Source organism: Anguilla anguilla, chromosome 6 (assembly GCF_013347855.1).
Source record: "Anguilla anguilla isolate fAngAng1 chromosome 6, fAngAng1.pri, whole genome shotgun sequence".
NCBI classification, from domain to species: domain Eukaryota; kingdom Metazoa; phylum Chordata; class Actinopteri; order Anguilliformes; family Anguillidae; genus Anguilla; species Anguilla anguilla.
The window spans coordinates 33,881,230-33,905,771 of NC_049206.1; the positions used below are offsets into that span (position 1 = coordinate 33,881,230).

General features: G+C 39.1%; 1 protein-coding gene across 5 annotated transcripts in view; it reads right to left on the reverse strand.

The window, feature by feature from the left end:
* ints9 (integrator complex subunit 9) overlaps window positions 1-24,542 on the reverse strand; it is an 86,819-nt gene that overhangs the window by 52,531 nt on the left and 9,746 nt on the right. The window contains exons 2-7 of one of the 5 annotated variants that reach the window (XM_035421475.1): window positions 18,234-18,361; window positions 17,029-17,089; window positions 16,852-16,914; window positions 16,339-16,478; window positions 4,558-4,644; window positions 4,190-4,310 (exon numbers count right to left, since the gene is read on the reverse strand). In XM_035421475.1, the coding sequence (XP_035277366.1) occupies window positions 4,190-4,310; window positions 4,558-4,644; window positions 16,339-16,478; window positions 16,852-16,914; window positions 17,029-17,089; window positions 18,234-18,361 (600 nt within the window). Of the gene's footprint in view, window positions 1-4,189; window positions 4,311-4,557; window positions 4,645-16,338; window positions 16,479-16,851; window positions 16,915-17,028; window positions 18,362-24,542 lie in introns of those variants that run through there. The other 4 variants (XM_035421476.1, XM_035421477.1, XM_035421478.1 and 1 more) reach the window with 4 other exon arrangements.

Sequence of the window (24,542 nt, forward strand, 5' to 3'; positions counted from 1 at the left end):
TTTCGGCCCGATCAAGCAAAGTGGTGGCGCTAGAGAGCTCATTTTCTGTTTAGGCATAACCGCTAAGCCGATGTTTTCGAAACTCGGCACACATATATTGGGGAACTCTATATGGACAGTGAGTAAAAATGATGCCGATTTGCCAAGAGGTGGCGCTGTCATGAGCAAAAAGGTGTTTGTCTTAGGTAATTTTGAACAAGCGTATCTCCGGCCCCATTTGAGCTACAGTCATGAAATTTTGCACATATGTGCAACTCGTCAAGGGTAACAAGGTCCAATTAGGACCCATAAGCCCCGCCCATTAGATCTTCTGCAAATTAGACATTTTGTGTCCTAGAGCTGTGATCTTCCACAAATTAAACTTTTTTGACAAATGCTTCAATTGCTTTCTGCCATGGAAGTCTATGGCGGCCCGTATAACCGACTGGTCTGTTTTTACAAAACTTTGCAGAATGGTTGTGCCGTTCTCCCTGCGATGGACTGGTGTCGTCTTCAGGGGATCTTCCGGTTGCTTGTCGGCCTGACGCCCGATTCGTGCTTGGCCCCTTCATTGCTGCTCGCAGCTATATTTCTTTCTGTTGTTGGTTTTCTTTTTTTCCCATGCAACACCTGTTAGCTGATCTCATGGTGCACATACAAACAGTCATTCATTCTCCATTCGCATTGTACTTCGTATCTCATGTTTCGTAATGTCGGATGTTCGGGCGGGCACGGTGGCATAGTAGTTAGCACTGTTGCCTCGCAAGAAGGAGGTTCCGAGTTCGAATCCGGGTCTGACCGGATCCTCTCCGCGTGGAGTTTGCACGTTCTCCCCGTGTTTGCATGGGTTTACTCCGGGTACTCCGGTTTCCTACCACACTCAAAGACATGCAATGTTAGGTGCGCTCCTGAAGTTGCCCTTGACCAAGGCACTGGCCTCAGAACTGGAGTTGGTCCCCGAGCGCTGCACTGTGGCTGCCCACTGCTCCTAAGTAACTAGGATGGGTCAAATGCAGAGGACAAATTACCCCACGGGGTTCAATAAAAGTATATCTTATCTTATGTTTGTGAGTGACGTGTTTAATTTCATTGTAATACATTGTTTCTTGTTGTCTCATACTAGTGTTGTACCACTGTAGCCAAACAATTGTTACAAATGGTAGCAGCGTTACACCGGTTCCTGACAGCCAGCGAGCAAGCGAACTGGAGACGAAATCGCGCGTGAAACTGTCCTGATATGTAGCGTCGCCTGTCATAGCAAGACTAGCCCAAACCAACCAAATTAACTAGGTGCGTAAACAACTCGGGCAAACAACGCTATTTTTGGACATTTTCCATTTGCGCTCCATGATGAGTGAGTAGCTAAGCCTTCTCATTTCAAATAAATGGTAGCTAGCAACTACATACGTAATGCAAATAATATCCTATGTCTACAGCATTGTAGCATGTTAGCTGCTGTGATGTCTCAAAACCACTATGCAAGACTACATATAGCAATGTTATGCACAATGCCTATAAAACAGTGATCAAGCCCATTCATAGCATGATTGCTAACTAGTAAGACTGTTTAGGGAGCAGGCCAAATCATAGACATATATACTATGGGCCAAATAATCATGCTATAATAGTCTCGGTTGGTTTGCGGATCTCAACCAATAAAAAGTGTTTGGGGCGGGACACAGTCGCGAAAACTCACACAACTAGAGACACAGCGAACAAATATTTGAGGGGTGAACGACAATCGCTGCTCAGTTCGCTGTCGCTCGCAGCAGGTCAGGATAGTCTGATTGAAACAAATGCCTTTTAATCACTTTTTCTCGCTCGCGTCGCTGCATGTCAGGAACGGATGACTGTTGGGGATCTTAAGTTTTCTTGAATGGTTTTCTTTCTCTTTATTAGGCTGTGTGGTTCAGAGCGTTGAGCTTTGATTGGTGGAGTTTAGTTTGTATATTGTGTATGGTGTTGCAGAGACACGGAGTACGTGTTTGTCCGGTTGCGTTGGAGAGAGGATTACTTCCAGTGTGTTTCCAGGTAATGTGTTACACTAGCCCCTTTGCATGTGCTGTTGGCGGCGTCCTGCATGCACGGTGATGTCCAAGTTGCGGTCCAACGAGCGATATTTAAAGGGGTTTGCTGACAGGTAAGCAGCCCAAGATTGACAAGGTGCAGGGGACACGTTCCACAGAGCTCAGGGAGGGGCTTTTCACTGGTCTCTCCAGTCTCTGCAGGTGGAAATTGAATAGCTATTTCTCATGTATAAAGATCCCTTTACTCACACCACTGAAGGGTGGAGCAGGTTAAATCAGGCTATTTTCGAGGGGAGTAAAGCCCTATCCACTCCACTGCTGGGAGTTTTGTCCTCCTTGTATCGCATATTGCGGTGGGTCAAGTCAACCGGCAGAGTGCAAGGGGGAAGAAAGCATATTAAGTATTTATGCAAACCAGATGGAGTGGTCTGGTAGTCTTGCATAGTAATCCAAAAGTTAATGGGTTTTTGCATCGACTGTCAATTGTCAGTTTTCTTGTACTCAATAAAAGCGAGTTGATTTTGTTGGCTGATTATTGGGGCCAGTCTGGAATAGTTTGTAGTCGACTGTGTCTGCTTTAACAGAAGTTTAGTTACAAGTCACCATAAACTACCAACGAATGCTTACATTACAGTGAGAAATATCCTCATTTTTTATTATAAAAGCATTTGTTTCTGTTTATAATTGACTTCAGTCTCCCTAGGTAGGGCTTAGAGTAGAGTTTATGCAGTTCATACTATGCAGTTCAGAGTAAGGATGAGTAACAATGTTTTTATTTATAAAAACATTTTGCCTGTTAGAAACGTGATGTGACTGTTGGTTTACCTCAGTGTCACAAAAGCCTGTTATGGCTATAGGTCATTGTTTGTTAAATACAGCTTTAAAAAGCAAATTGCCTTTTGTTAAACTGGCTTATTATAGATGTCATTGCAAAATCATGACTTTAATGCTTTAATATCCCAACAATAACTGTGTCAGTGATTAAAAATCAGGAATTTTTGGCATTTTAAACAACTTCTGTGTTAAACCCCACCCACTTACGGTTTACACCATGCCCACTTTCATTTTTTATCAGAAATACTCATTATTTTGCTGGATGAACAAATACAGATACAAATACAAATAGTGGTATATCCCTTGGTATTAAACAGAATGAAGTATGCTTGATAAAGTGAGACCAAAGCAGAGCATTTATTGTGTAAATGCAGATAGTTTAAAAGTTTAACCAAAATATCACAATGAGGACATCAATACTTTGATGAAAACACATTTTCATTGGCAGAAACCTCCTCCATTCTCGAAAGCAAACTTTACTGACATATTAGTTCGAAGGGCGTGATTAAATTGTACATTCACTTAAAGTTTAATCTTGAAACTGGCCCAATTTATTCAGAGATAGAATTACCTTATTACAGTGTAGGGCAGTTTACAGAAGTGTGCAGCTTATCAGACTCCCAAAGGAAAATAAACTGTTTACTGTGCTGACAGGGAGTCAGCAGGTTGTGATAAAGAGACTCAGTTGCAAAACATCCGACTGAATCAGCATTATATAAACCTCAGCTTCTTCATAATACAGTTTTGGAAAAGCCAATGTCATGGGGAACTAGTTGCTGTTTCAGCTGCAAATGTTAATCTGGTGTGGTATGCTTAGTAAGATAGTGCAAGCAGGATCAATGCTGTACTGTTTTGTTATTGTTACATTCTAGTATTTTTTGTGCTTTGTTGTTGTTTTTTTATCGAAGAGAAGTGGATCTGAGGATGCGCCTGAGAGACGACGCACACCATCGCTTTGCAACCAGTCTAAAAGATGCCTGTTGTGAGGACGCCGGAGCCGTCACGGAGCAGCGTTATTAGACAGATGTCAGACTATATATTGCTGCACACATCTTTTTATGTTAGTCTGAGTCTTGGTCAACAGCTTGAAGTTGCCTATTGCTTACAGTCCAAGTTATCAGTTGTCTGAAATCTCCTCATCCTGACCACCATCATAACCATCTTTGCTTACAAACTTTTCTATAATGTGTTAAGTTGCTAATAGTAGCCTTCTTGTCACTTTTTAGTAATGGAAAGTTATTTTCGGTAAGATTTCTATTCTTACAATAGTCAAGGGGGTTTGTGCACATAGCAGGGTCAGTGTGAGGGTGTGATGGTGATGCTGCTGGACATGCTGGAGGGAAACTCACCACTTTCTGAGAATAGCCCACTAGCTGGACCTTGCTGAGAGCAGAGTTGACCTCCTGCAAGCTGTAGCACTTCTTCCAAGTCCACACATCCACAACCTCCTTCAAGGGGCCTGGGAGAAGCCTGGATGAATGTGTATACACACCTGCATCACGTTAGCACACACATACTTGTATTGCATTAGAACAAACAAAAAATATATAATTACACACATGCATCTTCAAACTGAATATAAATAAATGATACAAACTAGACACAATCTTTTTAGAACTGCACTGCAAAATTTCTGGTTGCCTTTAAATTGCAATATGACAACCAACTATAACGCAATCCACTACAGTATTTAATTTTACTTGAGCGTGTACAGTACCTTTGAATGTCCTTATTCTTCCAGCAGGTGGTAGTTTGTGCCTTAGGAACCCTTTCCATGAAGTTCACCAACTCCTCCATCAACAGCCTAAGGGTGTAGGGCATTGGAAGGTTAATCTAGGGTTCACACACTTAACTATACTGCAAATGCAGACATAATTGTGTAATGCTCCCCTGAATTTCCTGGACAGAAACCTGAAATCACAATAAAAGCTGTAGGAGTAGCCGCCTTGAGTTATCCTGTTTTTCCTTGTTATTTTATTATTGTTTTTTCTTTTCTTTTTTTTACAAATATTAATAACATATACTCTGCAGCAAACACATATTAATATTTAGAGAAAATACAAGATCAAAGAAATGGAATAAAGTGGAATAAAGCCATCAAGGAGATCAAATTAACAACATAAAAGTTGGGAAATCACTTCAAGGATAACAAAAGGAATGAAAATATCAAAACCAAAAAATGTTTGTCCTACCCCATTTAGCATTCAGTTATGATTATGCAGGCCAAAGTATGTCTCTTTGACTTGTTTTAATACCTTTTTGCACAACAATGGAGTTCTATGACTCCAAGTATATCAGTGATGACTAAATTCATTGAGAGTTGGACAGAAACATTATCGGTTTTGGTCTTTTTATAAAATATGTTGACAATACAGAAAAAAAGGAAATTACTGGTGTTACCCTTTAAGTGCTGAAAAAAATTGATTTATTGGGCTGACAACGCACAAGGTAAATAAGTAGCCTTTGCTCCAAGGCTAGCCATTGCCTTTGCGTTTTGCGAGCCAAATCTCAATTAATTGTAAAATTTTCCTGATGTCAGGAATTATAGAAATCCAACACAAACCCATGGGACAAAGTGTCCCATATTTAATGGCATACTTTGAGTTTAATACGAAGTGAAATTAGTCCTCAAATTAAGCCATAGAACGGTTACTAATAATGGAGCCCACACTGAACATAACATGGTACTGGCAAGGTTTGGGTGTCTGGCTCTGCCTTACTGTAGTAGACAGTAGGGTTTTTTTTATTGTTCCTCTGCAATTCTTCAGTTAGTGTGGTTAAAATGGCACAAAATATTGTTTGTATTGTAAAAAAGCAAAATGAAGATCAGAAAATCTTTGGAAGTGGAACAAAAGGTTCTTTGAAATCACAACATTTCTCTCTGTTATACAAGGACCAGTGTGAGGAAAAAGGAGATTTGATACCACATTGAGCTGTGTTTTGATACCACTCAAAACAACTCATCGGGATAAGATCTAATGACAGTGTGTCTTGTATAGATTGGATCAAGTACAAAACAATTTACTGCACAGAATGGCAAGTGATACCTTCTGCCTCCAGGTCCTTTAATTCATTACTATACAGTGAGTTAAATAATGTTTGGGGAAAAAAAAAAACATTTTACTTGATTTGGCTCAATACTCCACCAATTTTAGATTTTAAATCAAACAATCAAAAAACATGTTAAAATACAGATTCTCAGGTTTTATTTAAGGGCTGTAGGACAACTTAAAAAAAAAAAAGAATTCCTTTCTTTTTTCTGTTCTCCTCTCGTTTTCCATTTTTCTCTCTCTGAGGACATAAAACACCATATCCCTTTGTAAACTCCCAAACGAGCCTGTATCTGTTACAGACCTGCCAACCTTAGGAAAATATTTTGAGTACCAGAACAGTCAGTGTAACGCTTAGTTCACATGCTTTCGCACCACTTCGCTTTGCACGCACACACAAGCCTTTCTTCATAATTCTAGTTTTGACTGTTGAAGTCAACTGTTGAAATTGTAGAATTTGACCTGATTCTAAAGTATCACTTGCACTGCACTGAGCTATATTATGATATACTTGCAAGTCAAAAGTTTGAGTACACCTGCTTAAAACAATTTTTTCATGATTAATATTTCATTATATGATATGTGTGCTTATACAAACTGATAACCATAAGTGAATTATTATTTAATAAAAATGGAAATAATTTATTTTGTATATTGTAACATGTTTTCAGTTTCAAGTATTTACAGAAACTTATGTTGCGATGTAAAACAGTCAATTATGAATAAAACCAAGTTTCTGTTCATGATTTCCATTTTTATTTAATAATTGAATCAGCTTATATAGGCACACATCATATAGGCCTAATAAATAAAAAAAAGTATTCAATTGAAAAATTATCTAGGAATGTAGGCTTTTGTAACTAGAGGTTTAGCTAAATTATTACCTGAAGCTCTTTGGTGGCTAATGTCAAAATCATATTTGCACAATGTGCAAAATGCATGGTGCGGAAGTTTTGAGGGGCGGAGGCACGGCCATTGCTCCTGATATTTTGTGAGGAACTTCTGGGGGGCATGGACTTTTTAGTAGGTCTGCTGCTCTCAATTTCAATTTTTCAATTTAAGTTGCTTTATTGGCATGAAATACAGATGTAATTATTGCAAAAGCATACATATATAATATGTAAAATAATAATAATATTAAAATAATGATAAATGTAACAATATATAACAATAACAGCACTGACAACAACAGAAGTAAATCAATAATTAAAGCCGCAAGCGGCGTTGGGAGGGGTCCAAGCATTGGCACCATCGCGTCCCCTATGGAGCGATTTTTAAATGGCTTTGTCCTCATGATCATATGCCTTCACCCAACATATCTACCGAATATCACGATGATCGTATGAAATATTGATGACTTATGGCCAATTTTGAGCTAAGAGAGGCTGTCGGATGACTTGGTTACGTCGCCATGGATGTGTCCTGGCCTTTACTATGTCGTAACACTTAGATGGTCCGGCGTGTATGCACAGCTGCAGTGTTTCTGCGCCGCAACTAAAAAAGGCGTCACACTAGTGTTGTCACGATACCAAAATTTTGACTTTGATACTGATACCAGGTTTAGTATTACGATACTCAATACTGAAATGATACTTGAAACTTAAACGATGCTAATTCGATACTCGGTACCTAACGATACTGAAATTACCTTAATAGATCAGAAACGTAATGTCCACAAGGGTTGACCTCATTTTCGAATTCATGGTTTATTAACAACCTGGTTCATTAACAACCTTTAAGTTGAAGCCTCATCAACATATTAATATGCATAGGCCTATAGTGTTACAACACTGAACAATAGAAAAATATGTTAAATAAATTTCAAAAATGTAACTATTGTAAACTAAATAATCTTTAAACAGGTCTTTCACTTTTAAATAGATCTAAAAACAGCATATTCTAATAACAATACAGCATCTTCCTATAATAAAATATTTACAAATTAGAACACCTATTGCTACTGAAGTCAACTGAGTGGAAGCTTGCGCTGTATTAGGGAAGTGAATGCACAAGCGCAGGTCACCTCACTTGGCAACCTTAGTTGCTACTGCCATCTAGCGAAGATTCTGACAAACTACACTTTTCATCCTCTAAATCAGTAATGCGGGAGACACATTTCCCTGGCTTTTACATTTGACGCAAAACTACCGAACGTCGGAAAATTTTAATACGGAACAGTTTTTCTTTTTTTTTTTTTTTTTTTTTTTTTAAGTACCGAGAAAGTGCTGAAGTTTCGGTATACGGTGCAACAGTACGTCAGACACATATTCCAATCCATAGCTCAGCTTAGCAGAGAATGCACATTTCAGAGCGCCTCAGAGACAGATAGAATAATAACACATAAATACGCATTTCAAATAATGAAGACGACATTGAGAAAAAACGAAGCAAAAGACGAAATATCAACTCGCGACCTGCATAGTGCTCGCAGAATAGCCTACCGTATTATTTATTTAGACACTGGCATATAAGAACATTTTCGGTAAAAGAAAAATTAGACATGTCATACATCGTTAGAAAGCTTATACTCTCACCTACTGTATAAATGAATCATCAATCAAGCCAGACTGTGCTAAAAAGGGCAACAACGCTGTAAACAACACGTGTGGTATTACGCACAGCTATTTTGGAAGGTACCCAGGCATCACAAATGCGCATATTTTTCCCCAAACGGATTGTCCAAGACAATATATGATCACTCAATCTCAAAAGGGACATCTCTATGCGTTAAACCAACGGTAAGGTTGTATATTTATTCAATATTTAGTCCCAGATATTGACTGTAGAATGACATGGTATCATTTTTAAAAACTTTTTCTCGTTTATTTCGTTATTCAGTGAGCAGCGTTTTCACTGCTGTATTGGCATATCTTAGGGCTATTTTCGGGTTTATCTTGTTGCTATGACGGAATACGATTTTTTCGTGGTTATTTTTATGAATGCCAAGATGGACAGTATTGTCCATTATGTCATGGATGGGGGGGGTGTAGTTGTGGATGAGACTGCAGGGAGGGGGTGCATGTTAAATGAATGACCAGAGCAACAATGGTAGCGCTGCGAAACTCCGTATTCAGCACAGTTGTCATGTATCGTCTGCTAATGAAACTAAAACATGTTTCTGTTTTTAACTCATACTTTGGTTGCAGTAGCACTGAATGTCTGAGTTCAGGAATCTCGGCACGCCGGCGTGCCGACCACTAGGGGCTTTGTGCTAAGAGCTTAAACCTTCACAAGGGGCACATGTTTATGCTTTATAATGGACAAAAAGCATTTTATTCATTTTTGGAGACATTTTGGATATGTTTCAGGACCCCTAGATATTTTAGGCCACTCTACTGACAGAAAGCTTATAAACCCCACTTGAAAATGATGCAACAGTGAGTTTCTTGAGTCAAAACAGTTGATTTGTAGTGAAATACATGCTTATGTTGTGATTTACAGCAATGCATTATTTAGACATTTTGGATAGATTTGGAGACACTGGGTACACTGCTTACTTTTTGATTCACAGATCTAGAGTAGTTCTGCGTATCCTCCCTTAGATTTGACGCACTTGCAGGCAAGCAGTTTTTGATCTAGGGCATGTATAGTTTAACCTGCTGTACATTTCCAATATATCAGTATTTCATTGCAAAGTAAAAAAGAGCAAATTCATTTTTGATTTTTTGCCTAAACTGCATTTGTGGCACTATAGTTCTTCCTCAATTATGAATATAAACGAATCTAATGCCCTATTCGCACGGGACTAGTATTACCTGGGGACCTCTAGTAATTTGTAATAATTGCGGAGGTTGTCTGTGATCTTAATCCCGTGCGAATCTGCCATGTCCGTAATTTGTGAAGTAAAAATTTTACTGTTACGCAGAGCAGAGCCTTGACATTTTCAATAATATCCGGGGGAATAATGTCAGTAAATGCAGACATATATACATAGACGCTGCATTGGCCTTTGGATCGTACGTCAACGTCGCTGACATATTGGACCAGGCAAGACTGGCCTGAAAACAAATAGCCTATAAGTAAACGGGGGAGCTGCGGTTTTTCTGGATAAAAAGCACTATAACGTTTACAATTCTCAACGGATTTCAATGAGTTGTTTTTATATTCAAGGGTTTATGATCTACGTGGAGTACAAAAAAAGTTTTATCTCCAGTTACTTAGAATCTCGATAGTTAAGCTATAATCACTGCTAGATGTTTTACTTCTATTTGTTTTCAGGCCAGTCTTGCCAGGTCCAATGCGACGGCGATGTTGACTTATCGCAGCAACGGGCCGAAGCAGTCAATGCGGCTTCTATGAGTAGAGTAAAATAGACTTTGCTTATTCCGTGCGAATGCGCCGCACAAAACACAGACGTGGGGGGGTAATTTCTAAATCACATGAGGTCCCCAGGTAATACTAGTCCCGTGCGAATAGGGCTTAAGTTAGTATTGTAAATGGTACAAATGTCTTGCTTCATTTACGCAATTTTTCAAGTCTCTGTGATACTCACATCTGGAGTTATAAAGCTTTAAATAGGGTACCCCCTAAATGGACAAGGACTGGCCAGATTTAGCATGTGTGCAAAGGGGTTAAATAAAGTCACACTTGGTTGCAAATTCTTTGCATTCAATGACTGTCTGAAGTAAGGATGTGACGATATACCGGTATGACGGTATACCGTTAAATTCAAATATGAAATAGTAATAAACGTAACGTAATACTGTAATAGTAAATCACTTGACAAAAGCTATTTTCATGCGGGGAATTGTTTTTTCAACCATTAGCCTAATAAAATATCTAAATAACCCACATTAAATAATATAATACTGGACCTAGGGTGTCTGCTAGTGTCATTTAACCTTTAACTATGTCAACAAATCAAGCCCACATTTGGGGAGCGTCGAAGAGCAATGGAGGACTGTGCCACAGTTCATGCTAAACTCTGTTAGTTTGAGAGGGTGAATAAGTACTTTTCTTTGGCATGGATCCATTTGAAGACAATATCGGGTGAGTTTGTTTAGTCTTTGAATCCATCATTATGCTGAGAAATTGCGAAACCAGTTTTATTGATAGGATTTGCGCTTCTCTGCAAAAACACGAACACACGCTGGTATAATAAAACAATGATGGTAAATACTATACTATACTAATATATATATATAAAATCCACATCGTTCTGTTGCTAGCATAATGTAATATACTTTTTTGTGTCTACAGCTGCAGTTTCTCGCTGCAATTACTAATATTGAATATAAACAAAAGATGCAATTTATGCTGTAGTTTGCCAATGTCTAAATAAATAATACGGTACTCTGCGCACAGCACGCAAGTAGCAGGGATGGCGAGTTGATATTTTGTTTTCTTTCAATGTCGTATTCATTATTTGAAATATGTATTATTCTATCGGTCTCTGAGGCGCTCTGAAATGTGCATTCTCTGCTAAGCTGAGCAATGAATTGGAATGTCGTCCCATCTGCCACAGGGAGTTTTTCCTTGCCACTGCTGCCTTAGGCTTGCTCCTGTGGGGGTTTAGGCCAGGGTTGGCTGTAAAGCGTATTGTGATAACTGCTGTAAAATACGCTATACAAATAAAATTTGATTGATTGATTGATAGTCTGAAGCCTTTTTTTCTCATGTAACTGCTATCAGCACATCAATGCACTGCCCCGCCTCCAATCCCCTCAGCTCTTTGATGAACTCCCCCTGCCCCCCTCCCTTTCCCCGTAACTCCAACAGCAGTGAAAATAATATAGTAATAATAAAGTAATTTGTTTTCTTTGTAGTTTACTATTGTTCAAAAACAAACAAAAAAAATTATACCATAAATAAAAATACATTTTTATTTATGGTAGCCTATATAGTTCTTAGGCATTAGTTATATATATATATACACACACATATAGGCATTGTATTTCAGTTGTGCTTTTGGAATAAAAACTTATTTCTATCAATATTTTTAGGTCTAGTGTCCTTTCTGGTGCAAGGCTCAGGCGCTAGGCTCTTCATGTACATAATGCGACATTGTAAAGCAATGGCAAGTTCAATTTACATGATATTTGGTGTGGGTACTACATACACCCTGGACTTACATTGCAGGGTGTTTTCATTGTGGTGAGACATGTACTTTTGGAAATACATTACAAAAAAAAAATTTTTTATAAAACGTAAATGAATTTTTTTGCTTTGAACTGCTATTTTTGATTATCTAACTCATAGGAGTAGAATCTTTTGGTAAATTTGGGTTGCCAACAGTGTTGTTTTTGTCAACGACCTGTTTTTTGATGAGGAAGACGATAACATGACGAAAATGCTTTTATAGGACGACAACGGTGACTAATTAAATTCATTTAAAATGACGAAAATATGACGAGACAAAAATAATAAAATAAAAACATAGCCTAGAAATACAATAGGCTATATTAGAAGAACATGTGATACATTTCACCGATGAAACTCCTGCCGGCTGCCCTAGCTCTAGAGGGGCGTAGTGAAACGTTTGATTTGTGCTGATCCAATAATAAGCATGCACTATAAGGTGCAGAAAACCAACTGGTCAATGCATGCCTGTCATTGGCTTAATTGTGAACTTGACACTCTCCACAGATGTAAATTGTGTGATCCATGTTTTTTGCTGCCATAACCAGTCTATCACTAGCAAACATTAATTCAATGTCGCTTCTTCTGGCTTCTTCTTCTGCAAGAAAAAGAGCAAAAGTATGGGAATTTTTGGAATTCAACACAACATCAACAAAATGGCACGTTTTTTCTCGACGCTGCATTATTCGCCGTTTTACGAATTATGCAGCGTCGGGAAAAATGCGGCATTTTGTTGATGTTGTGTTGAATTCCGAAAATTCCGAATCGCGAAAAACTTTAGGGACTGGTTAGTTAGCCTGTAAGTTGATAACCACTTAACGTTACTCACTGGTGCCTAGATGTCACGGTGTCGAAGCTTCAGGTGTCTTTTTAGATTTGTTGTATTTTCCCGTTGAGGATGTAAGTACACTTTTGTTCTTCGCCGAATGATTTCGGGCTGTCTGGACTGAGTGTAATGTCGTGTTGGAGCTCTCATTGTATTTAAAACATACTGGTAGCTTTAAATAACTGGGTGGCTGGGGGGCTTCTTGTTGGAAAGTCTTTCACATTTAGAAATAAGGGCAAAAATGTTAATTTATTTTATTCTACATGTTTTAAAATACTTTGCCTTACCATGCTCAATTGATATAAGAACAGTTTTGTTTTGTTATACTGGTAACTTTAAACAATCCTAAATAATCTCCACAATTCTTGTAAAATAATCTTGTCTTTTTGGCAAGCCCCTTATGATAGCCAAATATTTATATAAAATGTTATTATATGTGTCCATGTAACACTCAGCCTGTGACCATATGATATTTTTTTTTATTACATGGAGTTGAATCAACAAAGGAGCTATGTGTTTTTAAATAAATAAAAGTGAAATGCTTTACATTAATCTTTAATGTCTTTGTCTTTTTAAAAACTAAAGCTGCTTTGTTACAGGGCGACACACTGCAAGCAGACAATGCCGTATGTACATTAGAAGCAGAGTTCACTTGTGTAAAAGAGGCAGACACTCCTGTCATAACAGGTTGTTTCCAAATTAGTTGGATAATCTGTGACTACCAGTCATTACCTTTGTAGACTATCTTTAGGGTATTGAACTACTGGAGGCTGGAAATTACATGTGACAAAAATTAAGGAGGACTAAAATGTGAGTAAAATACTTTGTTATTTTTGTTTTTTAAAATAAATATGATTTTAGTCATAGTTTAGACTAAAATTAATGAAGAAAGCATGACTAAAATGTAACTAAAATGCATTTTAGTCAAAAGACTAAGACTATGACTAAAACTGGTGGCAAAAACAACACTGGTTGCCAAGAGACTTATGATAAAACTGGTATGTAATAGCCTACTTGGGGCATCTTCTTAATTACCATGTAAAAAACTGTAAAAAAAATAAAATAAAATAAATTAAGATAGTGAAAAACAGCCAAAAACCATTTTGAGTCCTAGGGGTTAATGCCAAAAACCATTTTGAGTCCTAGGGGTTAATGCCATCACCTCTTTGGCAGAGGTGCTGTCCCCGTAGTCGGGAACAGCAGGGAAACATTGGCACTAATTTAGCCAACTTGGTAACTTCCTGTTCATTAATCATGCAGCATTATGTGGAAACCGGACGGCAGGGATCCAATCGTGCAGTAGTATGTATTAGGCACAATATATATTCCACAGCAACTTTGCAATTAATCAAAACAACAATCTGCAGAGCCATAAATAAACAGATTGAGCTGTAAACTTTGTGTTAAGGTGTTAAGCTTTTTTAGCTTAACACCTGATACCGTGTTATACCGAACATAGTGATATTGAGTAGTACGATTATCATACCGTGAAATTTTCATACCATCACATCCCTAGTCTGAAGTCTGTGACCCATACACAGACACCACTGGACAAAAGGTATCTTCCCTGGTGATGCTCTGCCAGGCTTGTACTGCAGCCATCTTCAGTTACTGTTTGATTGGGGGATTTCTGCCATCTTGCATATTCAATTAGAGTTAGGACAGGCAATTCACTCCAGTCAAGAATTCCTATTGGTGAGCTCACCAGTGCATTCTTGCTTCATAACAATGTACCAAACAGTTATTTTGGACACGTCCCATGTTTTGGCAAAGTCTGATCGATTTATTCATATTTTTCCACCTCACCGGCCTGCTTTACTGACACTGATGCTTCTTTGGTCCACATGCCGAGAGACAATATCTGGCCAAGAAACAGAGCACCCAACTGTCAAATTACTTTTGGTCCCCAAAAATGGAGGGGCTATGCATAAAAAGGGTTGTAATTCCTACATGTTTTTACTCGATATGGATGAAAATATCCACAAATTAAAGCTACACTTTAATCTCATATTCATTGGTTAATTTCAAATACAATGTGCTGAGTACAGAGCCAAAACAACAAAAATTGTGTCACAGCCCAAATGCTTATGGACTGCACTATTTATGCGTGTGTCTTTACATATATACATATACACACACACACATACACGTGTGTGGACAGACAGACACACACACAAGCACACATGGGGTATGCTTATTTAAAGGGGAATTTCACTTTATGGGGTCATTTTCACACCTATCTGCTTTTGTGTGCACCCCAGACAGTTTTTAGGTTGCTTGGTTCAATATATAGATATTTAGATATACTCATATAAGCAAACCCCCCCCCCATCCAATAGAAGCACATTCAACATCAAACTCCACGTTAGACTCATTGTAAACACACGTCCCTGCTTCTCATGACTGATATTGTCCTTCTAATAAATGTGACGCCCTTCATTTTTCGGTTAGTTATTTCATTATGTTAATATTTTACGCTGTTTTGTTGCTTTCTTTTACAAATGCAGGAAGTAGACCCAGGCAGTTTAATGTCAAACTCAAGGATGCATATCATTGCGCGACGTCTGATGTGGGCGTACCTGCAAGACAATAACATTAGATTGGTTGTAGAGTGTTGTATTACTACTAGCTAGCGGAACCCTATAACAACAGTCAGAAAGCTGTCTAACTGTTATCACAGACATCCTATGTATCACAGACAGACGCGATAGCGTTACCCAGCCCGCTTAGTACCTACTTCGAGCGGTTCGACCAACGATGGGAAAACGGTGGGTACAGCTCCAGGCCTCAAACAGTCGCCTTGGTAGTCGGTGGCTTCAAAGTGGTCGCTGCATAACCTTAGTCCTCGTTTGCGAACTTCTTCGACTGTTATGTTTGGGGTGTCTTATTACATCCAGCCATATCTGGCACAAAGTTGCATCGTGTAGAAAACTATGAAATTGTGCTTTCAAGGCAAGTTTAACGGACGCATTATAACAACAGGGTACAATGCACCTCATTATTACACCGAAATCGCATCAAACAAAAGCTAGCAGACGTTAGTTTGTTCAATTTCAACACTAACTTAATGGATTGTTTTGCTTCTCTTCTCGATTTTGCCGCGAAACGAAATCGAAGAAAAAAATGGAAACCGTACTACTATGTAGACTTGCGCTAAAAAAAATAGGTCTTTGTTTCTAATGTCAGACATTTAAAATTAAATAACTAATCAAAAAATGAAGGGCGACATTCATTAGAAGGACAATATCAGTCATGAGAAGCAGGGACTTGTGTTTACAATGAGTCTAACATGGAGTTTGATGTTGAATGGGCTTCTATTGGATGGGGGGGGGGGGGGGTTTGCTTACACAGGTATATATAAATATCTAAATATTAAAGCAAGCAAGCTAAAAACTGTCTGGCGTGCACACAAAAGCCCGGGTAGGTGTGAAAATGACCCCAGAAGTGTTATAAAGTGAAATTCCCCTTTAATTACCAAACTAATATTTCCTACAGCCATATTCTCTACAGCCAGCTCCACTGGCCCCTCCCCCTTGCTCCATACCTGCCAATCTGCAGTGTGGGTTCTGTGGCATAGATGGTCCCAGTGAAGCCTGTGTGTTCTGTGATGTAGGGCAGTGCCATCATACAGTGGTAATTGGAGATAAGGATGACATCGATGGTGGATAAATCCAGCAGTTCTCTCTAAGGAGATTAGTGATAGTTTATAAAGGCATAGTAACATTTCACAGATTCCATTAAGTAAATAGCAAGTGTATACCGTGTAATTAATGATCTAATCAAAAGACAATGCTCTCCTCGGCTGGAATTGGTTTAAATTAGGGGTTCCCAAACCATGTCCTGTGCCAATCATAACTGCAATCCTTGAAGTATAATTAGTTGTCAATAGTTTTCAGTTGGTTACTAATAAGGTATGACTAATCTTCTTAAAGCCATATTAAGTCAGATAACAGGTAAGAAAGAAGGCAAATTTCATATTTGTACAGTGCGCATTTATATTTGTGTGATTCTGAAGATATGTCTGCTTTGTAGTGAGGCCACAAAAATGCTGTTCCACCTCTGGAAGACAGAATTCGGGCAAAGAATCCACAAACAGCCGGCCTGCACATTCCTTCAGCTCCTAAATGTTGGGGGGAGGGGAGATGCAGTTTGTGAAGAGAAAAAAAGAAAATGCTGTTAATGTTACATTCATCCGTTTTTAAGATATATTGCTAAATGAAATTTTCAACCTTACTTTTTCCAAGTTAACAGTGCCATCTTTGGACACCCATCCTGGGAGTTTTGATAATCTTGGACTGCAAACAGAACAGTGAAAAATGTATATACCTAAATTCCTTGATACTTGAGCTACTAATGAAGGAATTATGTACTCTCTTGCATGTCTGTGTTCAGCAGGTACCATTCGTATGTTAATTCTGCTACAGATGCTGGCCAAATTATTATTTGCCATCCATGAGATTACTAACACCAGAGTGTTCCACACGCAGCTATGGAGGACAGAGGAAAAATAAATAATGTAAATAAACACGCAGTTTACCGAAAATGGTTCCTGCTCATTGATATCAGTCTAGGGTTGATAATAAACTTCTCTGCATCACCCGTAGTTGCTGTGAACATCACAGTGACCAGTCACTTATACCAATAATGGCTATCTTGGCTGGATGCGCAATGAGCAGTTCCTTATCGCCAGGACGGCAAGCGGGGTGCTGGGCGTGGAGTTCTATTGCTTCGGCGTCCGCAGGGGAGAGCCCAAGCCATCGTCGTTGTAATGTCCAAGTTTGATTATTTTCATAAAGCTCCGCAGCTATCTCGGTAAAAACACTCTTTTTGTGTGGGTGTGTGCGTGTGTGGAAATAATCGCTCGGTTACTCCGCTTTGCGGTGTCTCAGCGCTCTTGGTCTTGAGTAACTTGTGTTCTGGTTTCAAAGGCTCAGACTCTGTTTGTCTCCCGGTTTGGTCCTCGCTTCATCTCCTTTTTTCACGCCGTGAGGAATCCCCGCCTCTTGTGCAACCAGCATCACCCCCGGTTACTGTTTCCAGGGTGAAGCTCCAGAGCACAAATACATTTTTAAAGTGACACACACACATTACACAAGCAAACCAAGATAGCCATACGGGACCACTAATATGGATATATGGGATTTTTTATAATAATTATTAATCCTAACAATAATAATAATGAAGCTGGAGGGCATCAGTCACGTGCACACTGGCCTAGGAATATAGACCGTAACAAAAGAATGCATGGCATTATGACTGAAGTTAATTTGCTTTGAAATCAGTTGTTATAGTTCAGTATAAATTCCATCAGTCTGGAAAAGAGAGTCAGTATGGCACTACTAAAACATATAAAGAACATTTGTAAAACAAGAATAGCTGAGACGGCTGAACAATGTGTAAAGCAATATGACCTGTCGTGCTGTGTGGCACACTCCCTACCTGTGCACTAAAGAAAGCGGCAAGAAATTCAAAGCCGAGGTCATGTCAAGCCCACAGTCCAGCATGATGGTGGTGGATTTGAACTTCAGCACATTGCAGGGAAGGGTTGGGTGGCCCGATAAACAATACTTAAAGAGATGGGAATAAGGGAATTTTTTTATATTCTTTTCTTTTCAGAATTAGGTACTTCTTCATAAGACGAGAGTAAGAATGTAATGTCACAGTAAAGCCGCGTTTCCACCGCAGGAACTTTACCCCGGAACTAGGAACCTTTTGAGGAAACTCAGTGCGTTTCCACCGCAGGAACTAGGGTCTAAATTTAGTTCCGGGGGCTTTATTTTACAACCCAAAAAGTTCCTGCTCGGGGGGTAGTACTTTCCGAAAGTACAGGAACCTTTTGGGTGGAGCTTGCAGCGCTGAACATTTCTGATTGGTCGAGTACTCGCAGCATTTTTTTGTTTATTTTCAGCCGCCATGTTTAAAAATATGCAGCCGCAAACCAATTTATTTTCATAATAACTTCAAATCAAACTTGTATGTTATGCGGCACAGTAGCCTAGTTTTGGTTATAGCCTGCCAACGTCTTGGAATTATAATGTGTGCTCTTCTGCTCTTTTCTTGCTTTAGTATTTGTTTTATACATTTTTTTTATAAAAAGCATTCGTGCTGGGACAGCACATTACGTACCAAAACATTCAAACGGATTAATTCGGTTGCTGAATATTTTCTTCCGGATTTTCTTTGTTAGCCCGTTGTAATTGACTCAGAACGTTTGATACAGTTATGTGAGGTATGCGGTAGTTCTGCGTAATTCACTTTGGTGATACAGTAAAAGCAAACTGGAAATCACCTTCCGCACTTTTTGTCAGGGTAAAATAACAGGTTAATTCTAGTAATCGTCCCTTTAGCTTTTTCAGACTGCTGTAATTTTACTCCATTTTACTGCCATTCTTCAATTCCACGAAAAGACCAGGAAGACTATGGACTAATTTATGGTGCATGGTTCGCATCTGGAGGGCACACTTCGCTGCTCGGCAACAGTAACTTCGAAGGAAAGCAAACGGTGGCTGTACCACTACTAATTTAAATTGTCACGCAAGTCCGAGTTTTCGTTCTATTCTTGTCATTTTGCGATTAGCCTATATGGAATTGACGATGAGAAAGTAATCAAACAGCAAATTGTTTACAACGTGTGCATGTTGTTTTCTGCTGTTGTTGCCAGTTATACATATAAATGTGAATGCATTCTGTCGCTTCGGATGTCAAGACATGAAAGCGAATGTTTGCATAAAAACATAATGAATGTGTTTGAGAGGATATATAAAACAGTTACAATCTGACTATTGGCCTGTTATATCCTATTTGTTGCATAACAACGGTCCAAGTTCAACTACCAACGACAGTTTTGCTTGACAACGGTAAAATATGCCCAAACGGCTGCAGAAGAATATTTCAATTCCAGGTGATTAAATCGATAAAAAAAAATACAAAAGTAACCTTATATAATCATTGTTGGTAACCCGTTGTATATAAGTGGAATAAACCCCTCCGGGCTGTCTCGGTTATTAGAAAATAATGTAGGCTACTTCGGTGGTAGTATGGGGTTACAGAAGAAATCATAGGACAGATGAACCGACGACAACGTCGCTTTTTCATACGTCAGTGGGCTAATTTGCCTAATCTTCGCGGGACTTTAGACCGCGGTGGAAACGCAGACAACCATGGGCTGAAGGAACCTTTTAGTTCCTTGAAAAGTAGTTCCTGGGACTAAAAGTTCCGGCAACTTTTGGTGGAAATGCGGCTTAAGACTCCCAAGTTGTACCTGTGCGTTACTGAAGCATTAAGTTCCTCATTGACAGAAATGCTTAATAACTGAGTAAAGTTAGCCAGTTGAATCACAAGTGAGACAAGTTCAAAAATTTGATTGAGCTAAGCAGATCAATTAAGTTTTCACTTTAAATAACTAAATATAGTGAATACTGTGTATGTGAATTACACAACATAAATAAGCTGAAAAATACTAACTAGCTAAAAACATTGAAAAGCAGGAGTTTTGTGCACGAACGTTGTCATAAAATTTTTCCCGACCGTGAAGAATGCCTTACTTGTTTACATTTTGAACAGAAGTGGCTCCTGGGTAAATCGTTGTTTCTGTCGCAGCACTTTCAACACAAGCAATATCGGAAGTGCTATCCTAAAATTTGTTCTTACCGTGAAAAGTGCCTGACCCACAAGCTTAGACATGTGTTAACACGGCGACACAATTACGTCGAGAATTACTATCTTTGGAAAAAAGCACAATATTCTGTAACTGAATTTAGATCAAACCTACTATGCACAAAAATATAAAAACGCTTGTCAATCTGTTTATAATTCCATCATAGCGCGGAGTGTTTAAAACCATAAAACCACCTCCTTAATAAACTTTTTTTTTTAAACTGTAGGCTACATGTTAACTTTAAATATAGGCCAACCAGTCTGATTTTGACAACTTCGTGAATTATCTGGCTCACATTTTAGTTTATAAAACTCAGAAGGAACGTAAACATCCACTGAGCACTAGTGTCTTACTACTAGTTAAAGGAGTACCATGGTGGTTGAATGTGACACTGCCCAGTTGTCTTCAGGCAACAACAAAACAAATGTGCAAAATTTTTTTATTCTTCAGTTATTTCAATGTACTTTAAAACGTATTTTTCTAAGCCTAAATTTCCGACTATAAAAATTCACCCGAACGGTCTGGGCGTGGTAATGAGAAGTGTCAGTTATGATTGACAGACCGTGCCCCGTTACCATAGCTACCCCCATGATACGTGCTCTCTTTGGGAGACTGAATTTTCACAAGCTAGCTAGCTTAGCAGTATATCAAGTATCGATAGATAGCTAAGGTAAGGACGTTGACTTGTATCCAATTACAATTTTTGCTATCTAGCTAGCCAAGTTAAGATAAAAGCAGAACTATAACGTCCTCATAAAAGCAAACTAGCAAGCTAACGTTATCGATAACATTGCCTTATGAAAGCAAACCTCCTAGCTAGCTAACGTTAGCTAGCTAGCTAAATGAATATAACCAGAAATAATCTAAAGGCACTCTAATTTAAGTTAGTCAAATATTTGCATTGTCTGAACAGCAGGACGGTGTGTCCTGTCAGATTTCTTTACGGGGCTTGGAAATGGGAGTGGTTACTGTATTCGTGACGTAGCAAAATGACAACTTTCTCAACCGGTTGAAAATAGGACGATGAATTTAAAACGCATATTTCTCCAAAAATACAGAACGGACATATTTAATACTTTGCTCATTGTGTTTCTTCAATGCCTCTTGTGCAAATAGCACATAAAACCGAGAAAGTGTGAAAATCACCATGGTACTCCTTTAAGTATTTTAGTATAAAGTCTGCAGCCTACTTGAGAATACTTGGTGTACTAAATATTGCAAAGAAGTGTAATATTACAGTAAGTATATTTTCCTGATGTGTAGTAGAGATGCACCGATCCACTTTTTTCAATTCCGATTCCGATACCTGAATTTGGATATCTGCCGATACAGATTCCGATTCCGATACTAGAGCTCTTTTTTCTTGAATAATAACAATGTTATTATTATTATTATTATTATTATGTGTAAGGCTACATGAGGCTGTAATAAACACACAGCACTTCTTACTAAAAGATTCCAAAGCAATTTATTTGAACTGTAGGTTATGTAGGTGAGCTGGGGCTTTAATAATCTCACTCAAGAAACATTGGCAGGTTCTTCTTAAGGAAAATAAGCATTTCTGCTCTCTCTGCTGTCAGTCGATTCCTCTTTTCATCCACAATGTTGGATGCAGTGCTAAACAGTCTTTCACTTTCAACACTGGTGGAGGGGGCACTGAGGAATTTTAACGCAATGGCAGCAAGGACAAGAAAGCGAGCATGGTTGTCTCCCCAGTACTGTAAAGGGCTGTCAGAGCGAGGAATCGTTTGCTCTTTTAAATATATTTGCATTTAGACAACAGAACTTCTGTTGTTACTCCCTGCTCCAGGTTCGTCTTGCTCCTCCAGAATGTCATCGTACAGACTCATCAAGCTGCTCTTGCTTCTGCTCGTGCTTGGGCTAGTTGCTTCCATGCGAGGCACCTTTTCTGCTGGCTCTGTGGCCACTGATGCTGATTTTTCAGTAGATGACCTGTGCAGTGTTTCCTCCATGTTAGACCAGAATAGTGTTCATTGTTCTCAGCTAGAAATAGCTGTACAAAATAAGTAATTGTACCTTACTGAACCCGTGTTCAGCAGGTGTCTATGACCATGAAATGCACTTTTTTGTATGTCGCTTTGGATAAAAGCGTCTGCCAAATGAATGTAATAATGCATCTTCTCAATCTCTCGTGTCAGGGCAGCCTTGGCATGCTTGGTAGTGACTGCACCTGTAAAGTACCCAACACAAAAATAAAATAGGTTGAGTACAACTATAGTGTAGCTAAGACATTCCAGCACCAGCCAGTCATGTGTGAAAAGAAACATGTTCCAGCTAAAATTGTAAATGTAATTCAGTTGGTCTCTCTCTCTCTCTCACACACACACACACTTATCCAAATTGATTGTACATTTACACATCTCCATTTTTAGTCTAGAATTCAACATGCAGTTTTGGTTGTGCAACATTTCACATTTACCGTTTAAAACGTAGCCAACATTAGGGCATTAATAAAACATTGTAGACATGCTGTCTTACCTGTCTTTGTACCGTGGGTCCAGTAAAGTGGCAACCGAGTAGAGGGGATCACTTTCGATGTTGCTAAATCGTCTGTTGACAGCTTGCAGGAGCGTACTTTTCATTGTTTTGATTCCGCTGTCAGCACTGTTCTCCTGAGCGAGCAGACGATTTAAGACGGTGATGGCTGGGATCACATCAGCTGTAGAGGAGGTCGCTGAGCTGATGTTCCTGGTTAGGTCCTCGAATGGTGCTAGGACTGTCACCGTTTATTCCAACAATGCCCACTCGTTGGCTGACAGCTTTGCAGACAGGTTGTGGTCCGCAGCATAGGTGCAGAGGGCTCGCTTCTGTTCAAGAAGGCTTTCGATCATATAGAACGAACTGTTCCATTGTCTGAACGTCTTGATGTAGACGTTTTGCGGGCACCTGCAATTCAGTCTGAGTGTCTTCCAAGCGAGACTGTGTGAGTTGCGAATGTTTAAAATGCCCCACGATCAACCTTGCATATGTCATGGCATCGCTAACACTGCGTTGCGAAAGAAGCCCCTCTGGCACAACGAGCTGCAATGTTTGCGCTAAATAGCCCAAGCTAGGGACTGCCATATCCTCCATCGCTTTCTTCATGTTACTCGCATTGTCTCGCAGAATCACATGTACTTTCGCCAGCGGGATTTTCCAGTCATCTAGCATCTCTTTAATGGAGGCTGCTATCGAACTGCTGGTGTGTGATCCCTGCACTTTTTCAACTGAAGCACCGCACTCTGAAAGGCGTATGTATCCGCGTTGATCCAGTGTAGTGAGCCTTATTACAGACATTGGGCTCACGTCCAATGTTCAAATATCAGTTGTAAAGCTCATGGATGTAACATCTTTCAACTGCGCCGCTAACTGTGATGACACTGTTGTGTAGTTCCAGTAAAGCAGTCTCCGATATAAATTTCCTGGATGGCAAACTATACCTTGGCTCTAGGTGTTCCAACAGGCTGCAAAATCCAACATTTTCCACGAGAGAGAGAGGTTGATCATCGAGTACGATGAAATCGAGCAACTTCTCTGTAATCACTTTAGCCTTCACACGTTGTCTTTAGGAAATTTATCGTACTTCTGGAATGCCTCAGTGAGCGTCTGCTGTTTGTCTTTTTGTTTGACTTGCGTGAACTCCTCATGTTGTTTCACATGATGCTTCTGTAGATGCTTAATTAAATTTTTGGTATTGTACGTTGCAACACGACTTCCACCCCTCAGAATTTTGGCTTTACATACATTAAGCGTTGCTGTGTCACTTTTCGGCGTGTCGAGACTAAAATATCTCCAAACTAAGGACATGTTTGTGTTGATAGCTAACTATTAGCCTATTGGCGAAATCGCAGACTAACGGTCCACCTCCTCAGTGCAAGCTCCGCATGTCCATCTAACTCGTAGAATTCTGGTGGAAAAAAATAAGCAGGCTGCTGGGTAAATTTGTAGAACTGTTTAATTACTAATTATGTGATAAAATGTTTTGGCTATGGGCTTAAAATTGCGTTATTACATATTTATAAATTATAATAAACATCAAAGACTGTATGGAATCTGGTACGTGGACTGGTGACGTCAGGCCTATTATCCGA